At 58.7% G+C, this 8444-nt stretch overlaps 1 protein-coding gene across 1 annotated transcript; it reads right to left on the bottom strand.

The window, feature by feature from the left end:
* Positions 1 to 4007, bottom strand: FEV (FEV transcription factor, ETS family member). Its single transcript, XM_063086543.1, is given in 4 exon segments — positions 1 to 584; positions 2528 to 2602; positions 3326 to 3608; positions 3717 to 4007. Coding segments are annotated over 4 exon segments (1233 nt in total).
* Positions 4008 to 8444: the final 4437 nt, after the last annotated feature.

An 8444-nucleotide genomic window follows, 5' to 3' on the forward strand; every position in this document is an offset into this window, starting at 1 on the left:
CTAGTGGTAATGGCCCCCCAAGTGCGAGGCGGCGGCCACCGCGCCGAAGGGCCCGGGCGGGGACTGCAAGCCCGGGCTGGGATAGAGCGCGGCCGTGGCGGCGGCGGTGGCCGCGGGGCCCGGGCCCGGCCAGTAGGAGAAGCCGGCGGGCGCGACGCCGGCCGAAGCGGCCATGAGGTTGAGTTTGGAGAGGCCGGGGAAGGGCAGCGGGGCGAGGCCGGCGGGCAGCTTGTACAGCGCGCCGTCCTGCGCCGCGGCGGCGGCGGCGGCGGCGGCGGCGGCGTGGGCGTGCGCGGGCGGCGGCTGGCAGGCCTGCGCCAGGCCCTGGAAGTCGAAGCGGTAGGCGTAGCGCTTGCCGTGCACCTTGCTCATGATGTTCTTGTCGTAGTAGTAGCGCAGGGCCCGGCTCAGCTTGTCGTAGTTCATGTTGGGCTTGCTCTTGCGCTCGCCCCAGCGCCGCGCCACCTCGTCCGGGTCCGTGAGCTTGAACTCGCCGTGGCCGCCCTCCCACGCGATGCAGCCTGCGTTCGCGCGGTCCGCCAGCAGCTCCAGCAGAAACTGCCACAGCTGGATCTGCCCGCTGCCTGCGGGGAGCGGGGCGGTCAGCTACAAGCGGGAGGGGGAAGGCTGGAACTGGGGGGAAGAGGGGAGGCAGGAACCGGCATCTGGGAGGGGAAGGACACGTCCAGCTGTGCAGCTGCGGGCAGCTGGAGCGGCTGGCCAAGGAGGGGCTGATCAGCAGAAAGGTCTCTAGTCATTACGGAGCTTTTGCACAATGGAAACACTTAAGAGGACGGAGCGCCTGGGACTCCTGTTTTGTGGAAATTGGGGACAGAGGAGGCAGCATCACCTCCTCCGCGTGGAGGCAGGGGCGCACCAAGGCATTCGGCTTTCCAAGGTGAGCGAGGGCCAGATATCAGCCCTACTCTCCTCCGGGCAGCCGTGGGCAGGTGATGGACTGTCCCATCCCAGCTGGACCACGTCTACAGATACAGAAGGGAATGGACAGGCGTACAGCGGGACGACCCCAGCCACGATTGTGCGAGGCCCAGCCAGTCCCCGGCCCGCAAAGGCGTACAATTGGACAGGTCCAGCCCGAGGTGGAGTGTCACTAGCTTCCTTAGGACATCACATCAGACAGGAATGGGGACAGTGGTTCCCTATACGTGAGAGGAAAGGCAGGCTCTCAGAGGCTCCCCATCCTAGCAGCCTTCGGGTTGCTGGCACTGCACAGGTTCAGCCTCTTTTTTTCGGAACAGGCGGGATTCCCTGTGTGCAAAGGTATCATAATTCCCTGCGGCCTGATGAATAGCCCTGAGGAGGGGAGATAGGACGGGAAGCGGTTGTGCTCGTCTCCCGGCCTCCTCCCGTCCTTGGCCGATCTCTCTCGGATCTCGGGGTTGCTGGGGGTGGCAAGGAGGTTTTCCTGGATATGCGGGTGGTGAGTGAATGGGGACCCCAGTATTCCCGCTCCCCTGTCTTGGAGTTTCAAGCAAAGCGGAGAAAAAAAAAAAATCATGATGCAATTACCCCCACTCCCACTTAGAATAAAACGGGTTTTCCTCGAAGTTATCTGATTCTTGCCACAAATCGAGTCTGGTGAACCCCTTTCTTTTTCAACCACTCGCTCAGAATCCAGACGCGGTCCCCCCCCCCCCCCCCCATCAATTTTAAACTAATCCCTCCAAGCCAGCCCAGCGAAGAGCTGCCTGGCAGGTCGGGGCATTGAGTTTTAGGGTCAGAAACAAAAAAGGTTTAGGTGGAAATGTGCACCTGGCACCGACGGTGGAGCTACATCAGAGGCTTGAAAACCCGTTCCTGGTGGGCGTCGTGTTCCCTGCTGGATAAAGCACTTGCCAACCTCGTTTTTGTGGTTACTGTAACCTGATGAGGTCCAGGGTACCGACTAGCGACTAGGCATTGTTTGGAGGGCCAGCAGCCACCAGGGCAATTTGGTTACCCGCGGAGCGCCGGCGGCAAACCTGGGAACAACCGCAATCTTCCGGCGGATTTGGCCGGCAGAAATCGGCCGGCGTCGATTTCTAGGTACTATGTCGGGGTCTAATGACTGGGCAACCCAGCATGACAGGGGAGTAATTCTCCGGGTCCCCTTGCCAGGCAGTGCTGCGCTCTTGCACCCCAGCTGCCCACAGGGAAAGGATGCCAAGTACATCAGCCCCAGCCCTAAAGCCTGGAAAACCATATGCAGCAGAAAGAAATGCCGGGGGCTGGGGGCCAGGGGCGAGGGGCCGGGGGCCAGGGGCCGGGATCCTCTCCGTCTTTCCTCGCCTGAAAGTCCAGCCCTGCGACTCGAAAGGTATAGGGGCCAAAGGCCAAGTGAATGTCTCCCCACAGCCTCCCTGACAATCAGGCCAGAACCCTACGTTTCCCAGAACCCGGGGTGCACATCGCTTCCACCCTCTGTCCGGGTGGCGGTGGCCCCTTCCTGTTGGGGTCCCTGTCCCAACACCCCTCCTCCTCATTCACTGCCCTCGCCTTCGCTCACGCAGTGCACCGGCCAGCTCACCTTTCTGCACCGCGGGGCTCAGCGGCCCCCAGCCCGGGCTCTTCCCTTCCTTGAAGAGACTGTCTCCGACGGGATCTGCGGTAGCAAAAGAAAACAGCCGGGCGAACCCGGATGGAAATTGTGGGCTTGACCGAAAGGGCCCGGGGCCAAAGCTGGAGGGGGGTGCCGTAGTCCCCAGATGCGAGGCTGCGGGCCCGGGCCACCCGGCTCCTCCTCCCGGAGCTCGGCCCCGGCGCGCGCCGCGCGGAGCCCCTCCGTAGCGCCCAAGTCAGGAAACGCGTCCAGGAAAAAGGAAATCCGCTTTCCGAAGGGGCCGGCTGGAGCCTTATAAAGCCGAGTGGAGATTGCGCCAACCGAGCCGGAGCGCGCGGAGCCCATCGGAGAGAAGAGGAGCGCGCCTGGAGGGTCGGGCGGGTGCGAACGCGGGGAGCACGGAGGTGAGGAGACGTGACGGCGCAGGGGCAACGCCCGGCCAACCACGGCCTCCGCGCACGGCTCGAGGACAGAGCCTCCGCCGCGCCGAAGATCCCTGCTTCCCCTGCCAGGCTCCTTCGGGCCCCTGAGCTCCTGCCCTTGGCTTCCCAGGCTCCCAATCTGCTCACTTCGAGTCATTTAAATCCCACATTGAAACCTTTTAAGTTCCCCCCAATGCCCTAAATTGCAATCATCCCTTCCAGCAATCTGAGTCTCTGGACAGTATCCCCTTCCTTTGGACCCCAGCACCCTCTTCCCAAGCCCAAGCCTAGACTTCCCGCCCCCGGGTCCTGGTGCCTCCAGCCCCGGGCTGGTCCCTGGTACCTGGCAGGTACATGTTGATCAGCAGGGGCTGGGAGGCGCCGCTCTGTCTCATCGCCGCCGGGGACTGGGCGGTGGGAGATGGGGGGTGCGGGGGGGAGGGGACGCGTCAGGCTTTGCGCTCCGGGGCACCGATCCCCGCCCGAGGCGACTGCGGGTGACAGGGAGGAGAAGACGGCGCCGGGTCCGGCAGGGCCTGGCAGGAGGGGGCAGCCTGGGTGTGGCTGGGGATTGCGGGGAGGGGGGCCCTGGAGCGACGCTCCCAGCTACCCGGCCGCTTGGAACCCTCCGGGCAGGGGCCGCAATTTCCGTTTTAATTAAAGCGCCGCCGCCTCGGGTCCCCCGGACCCCGCCCCCGCCCCTCTTATCGTCCCATCGCAATAAAGTCTCCAACGCGCCGCGCCGCAGCCAAGCGCACCCGGCAGCCCCCCGCGCCCGCAGCCCGGGAGACGCGCGGGGGATGGGCCCTGGCCACGCTCGCCGATGGGGGCCGCGAGCGCGTTTCTTTTCCGCCTCCCTGACTCTCTGCAAACAGTGATGCGGCGGGGGCCCCCGGCCCCACCTCGGACCCCGCGGCCTCAGCCCCTCCCCGGAGCCCTTCTTCCGCCCCCCTCACCGCCCACTCTCCCCCTTTCCTCTCTCTATCCCCACCCGGGTTCCCGTCTCCAGGCTGCGTTATCTGCATCTTCACTTTTAAATTTCCGCTTCCCTCCCTCTCGCCTGTCGCTGCGCTCCTGGCCCTGCCGCCGCTGCTCCCTTTATCTCTGGCCCCCTCCACCCCCGCACGCCTTCCCCGCCTCTCCTCCCACTCTCTGCTTCCCTAGAGACCCGACCCCTTCCCGTCTCCCTCGTGCTTTCGCCCGGCTCCTGCCTTTCTGCGGCCCCCGGGCCTCAGGTCCAGGCCTGGGGCATCTCCCCTGGCAACTTCGGGTGGGTTGTTCCTCCTCTCTCTTCCCCGCCCCCTTTCTAGGTCTCTCCCTACGTCTAGTCTCTGCCTCTTTTCTCTGCTGCTCCCATCTGCCCTCCACTCTCCTCTCTCCCTCTCCCTCATCCCTCTCCCTCCCCTCTTATTCATTCAGTCCCCACAAATTAGTTGTGGCCTAGACTACTGGCGGTCTCCGAAGACCTGATAGTCTGTGCTGGCTTTTCCTGGCAGACTCCAGATCCCCCTGCCACTTCCTGCTACGCCTATTCCTCTCCCATCCTTCCCCATGCCCAGTCTGCCACCCACCCTCATGACCGCTCCCATCCTGATTATCCCTGAACCAGGCTGTGGAAGTAGAGGGTTTAAGACAGGGTTGTGTACTGTACAAGGCTGAAATCCACTCCAAGAAAGGGGCACCTTTTTATAACTCATGTAAAGATGCTGATGTGATTCCCAGGTGGCCTAGAGTCTCTGGCTACCCGTGGGACTTCCTGGCTTTGGAGAGACAGACCAAGGAGGGATGCCAGCTGAAGATGCGGCCCTGGGCCAGGAGCCCACCGTCTGCAGCCAGGTAGCACCCAGTGGGTCTCTCTCTCACTGCTTGAGCCCAGCGGGTGAGGAGGCCTGGGTGTGGACAGGTCTATTGTAGGGTCCCTGGTACTGGGATGCCTGATTGGGGATGGCTGGGAAGTCCTACTCCTGGGGTTCTGCAGGGCCTCCTGTTCATCCTCATTTGCTATAACTGCTGGAGTGTTCATCTTCACTGGTGGAGGGTGCAAAAGAGCCAGGGAGGACTGTGGGTGGCAGAGTCTGGGGGAGAAGGAGGATCCCAGGACCCCAGAGGATCCTAGAGGGGCAGGGATGTGAGCTTCAGGATGTGAATGTGGAATTGTGTGGGAGCAAAGATGAGAGGTTAGGATGTTTCCTGGGGACCAAACTTACTGCTCTGAAGGAGGGGAGGGCCTTGAGTGTGGGTCCCAGATCCCAGTCCTTCTCCCTCTGGTGCCCTCTTGCTTCCCTAACCTGCTATCCATATAAAACATTAAGGAGCAGGAGGTAAGAGCTGGGAGAGCTGGGAGGCATTGAGATTCACCCACTTAATGCTCCTGGTGGGAGGCTGAGGTGGAGGCAGAGGCTCTCAGAGTGGGGTTCTACCCAGGTATCCCAGCTTTGAGCTGGGCAGAGACCGGCAGCACAAGATTGGGGCTGGAGGGGTGGGACATTGGGAAAAGTTTGAGGTATGTGGGGAGGGTCATTCTCCACCCTACCTGGGTCTCCACCTCCCCCATCCCCTCCTGCCACGAGTGCACATGGGGCAGAGGCCGACAGAAGGGTCCCTGGCAGTTTTCTCTCCATTCCCCTTCTACCCAGCTGGATGCCAGTACCATGGGGTTCTGCAGATGACCAGTCTGCCCAAAGTGGAAGGAGGATAGAAAGATGAAGACACTGAGGCCCAAACTGTCCTCTGTGACTCCCACTCCAAAGCTGCCGATGGATGTGGGAAGCAGAACCTGACCCTTGGGGCTAGAAAAATCTAAAGGGTACATGCTTGCAAAGGCTGCAGCAAATATTAGCTCCTCCAACTCCTTCACTGTACAGATGGGGAAACTGAACTCCGGAGACCAGTGCCCTGTTCAGGGTCACATCGTTAGTTCCTGAAGCAATCTCACTGACTCTTCCCAGTGACTACAGACCTTCCTTGAGGGACAGCAGCTTAGCCAAAGGCAAATACCAGTTCTCAGAGTGGGCTGTGCTGGGCCCTAAAGCCATTTTGTCTGGGTTCTGACTTCAACTCCTGGCTCCCCCATTTCCTAGTTGTGTGACTTTGGGAGAAGTTTCATAACCTCTGTACTGAACCCTAGTCTCCTCATCTGTAAAATGGGAATTATATGCCTGCCATACAGAATTATGAGGTTTATATAAGATAATACATGTTAAGTGCTTAGAACAGGTTCTATACATTTAGCTGTTGGTATTACCATCCCCCAAGGGGACAGGGAGGAGCCTGTGACCAGCCAGGATCCCAGGCTCCTCTGGGGCCCAAAGAAGTTTGGGGCTCTACTGAGGACTGAGACTTTTGGCCACAGTTCAGGTCAGCCTTCACTTAAAAACCTGGATTAGGGTCAGGAACCTTGTGTTCAAATCCTGTCTTTGTCGTCACTTAAATGGGTGACCTCATCAAGACTTCTCAGAGTTCCAGTTTCTTCACTGGTGAAATAGGTGAAGAATGGAGGGTACTAGGAGGACCAAATAAAACAGGGGCTATGGACTCACTCTAGAGCCCATCCAAGTGTAAAGCAGAATTCATGCCCCATCTAGAGCTCTGTCCCTTGGTCCCTTGACCCAACCCTAGGATCCATGGGGGGAAGCAAGGGAAGGAGGGCTCTACATTGACTGCACCAGTGCTTTTTCCTAACACCACATTTTCATAGATTTCTCATTGAATCCTCACAACAACCCCATGAGATAGACAAGGCAGGGATCAACAGCCCCAGCTTATGGGTGAGGGTGCTGAGGCTCAAGGATGCTATGTGATTGAGCCCCAGGTATTTTGACTTGTGGTCCAGGGCTCTTCTCAAAGGAGCAGCTGCTTGGCTTTGCATAGCTGGACCCCTGGGGACTTCTCAGGTCCAAGTCACTGCTTTCCAACATTGTCCTGCTTTGCCTGGGCTAGAACAATGATCTGGGCCAACCCTCACTCCTGATAGGTCTACTCGGGGCTTGAAAGCACAAGAATCCCTAAAGGACAGGATGAGGGAGGTCTCAACGGCCTCAGGAGGTTCTGCCTCTGTGGAGGTGGGGTTATCACCAGCTGGGAAAAAGAGGGAACTGGGAAAAAAACCATGCGGGTGCCAGGGACTCCGATGGCTGCTACCATACTCAGCCCTGCCATGGCTGTGGGTCTTCTGCCTCCTGCCCCGGAACCCAGGCTCACTGTGTCAGTGGCTGAGGGGTAGCCTCTCCTAGCTCACCAGTCCTCTGAAGGGTAGGGAGGGAGAGAAAGGGTAAAGAGGGGGTTGTTTGGAGAAGCTGAGTAGAAGAGTATGAAAATGCTTTGTAAATGCTGGTGTTTTAACACCATTGCAAGGGACTGTTTTATTCAAGGTTCTGGGAGCTGGCTTCAGAGAGAGAAAGTCTCTCCCTTAGAAGGTGCTGGGAGGCAATGAGAGCTCTCACTGTTTCCTCTCCTGGAAATGGAGGAAAGGGGACTATTGAAAGAGGCTTGAAGGCTTCTCTGGCTGTGTAGGGAACCAGGATGAGGATAAAGGCTGAAAATGCTCTGGGAACTAGAGAGGAACCCAACAGAACTTCTGCATAGGGTAGAGGAAATCCTGCCCTGCATGATGGTATCTGGCCCAGTGGGTGTGTAGAGGTTGAAACCCAATTATAAGCTCTGCTGTGGGAGTTGTTCACCCCACCAGAGGATGGCAAAGGTGCCATCTGAGCTAACAGTACCTGTGGCCCAAGCTGGTGGGCCTTCATCAAGGAGAGGTGTGGGCAGGATCCGCCAAGATTCTTAACAGCAGTTTCCACTCAGCCCCACAAGAGCCTACCCACATACATCATAAGCTAGTTCATGCTTGATAGTTGATGGAGTTTGGATGTGTTGTCCCCTCCAAAACTCATGTGGAAATTTGATCCCCGATGTGGCAGTGTTGGAAACTGATTGAGTCATCGGGGCGGATCCTTTATGAATGGATTAGTGCTCTCCCTGGGGGAGGAGGGAGTAATGAGTAAGTTCTCGCTCTATTAGTTCCTGCGAGAGCTTATTGTTTATAGGACCCTGGCACCTTCTCTCTCTCTCGTTTTCTCTCTCTTGCTTCCTCTTGCCATGTGATCTGCTTGTACCCGCCTGCTTCCTGCCACTTTCCACCATGAGTAGAAGCCGTCTGAGGCCCATGCCAGATGCAGCTGTCCCAGAATCATGAGCCAAATAAACCTCTTTCCTTTATAAATTACCCAGTCTCAGGTGTTTCTGTCATAGCAACACAAAACGGACTATAACAATAGTCAAGGGTACTGGAGCCTGAGAGGAGTGTCAGGTTGGCAGGAGGAGTGTCAGGTTGGCAGGGAGGGACCCGTGGAAGGACGAGGATGGAGATCACAAAGCAAGACACGAAGAAGGAGGCAGGAGGGGCAGGCAGGTTCAGGAATCTTTATTGAGGGTCCTCAGGACAGGTATTTGGAGCCATGGAA

This window comes from Cynocephalus volans, chromosome 1 (assembly GCF_027409185.1).
Source record: "Cynocephalus volans isolate mCynVol1 chromosome 1, mCynVol1.pri, whole genome shotgun sequence".
NCBI lineage: Eukaryota > Metazoa > Chordata > Mammalia > Dermoptera > Cynocephalidae > Cynocephalus > Cynocephalus volans.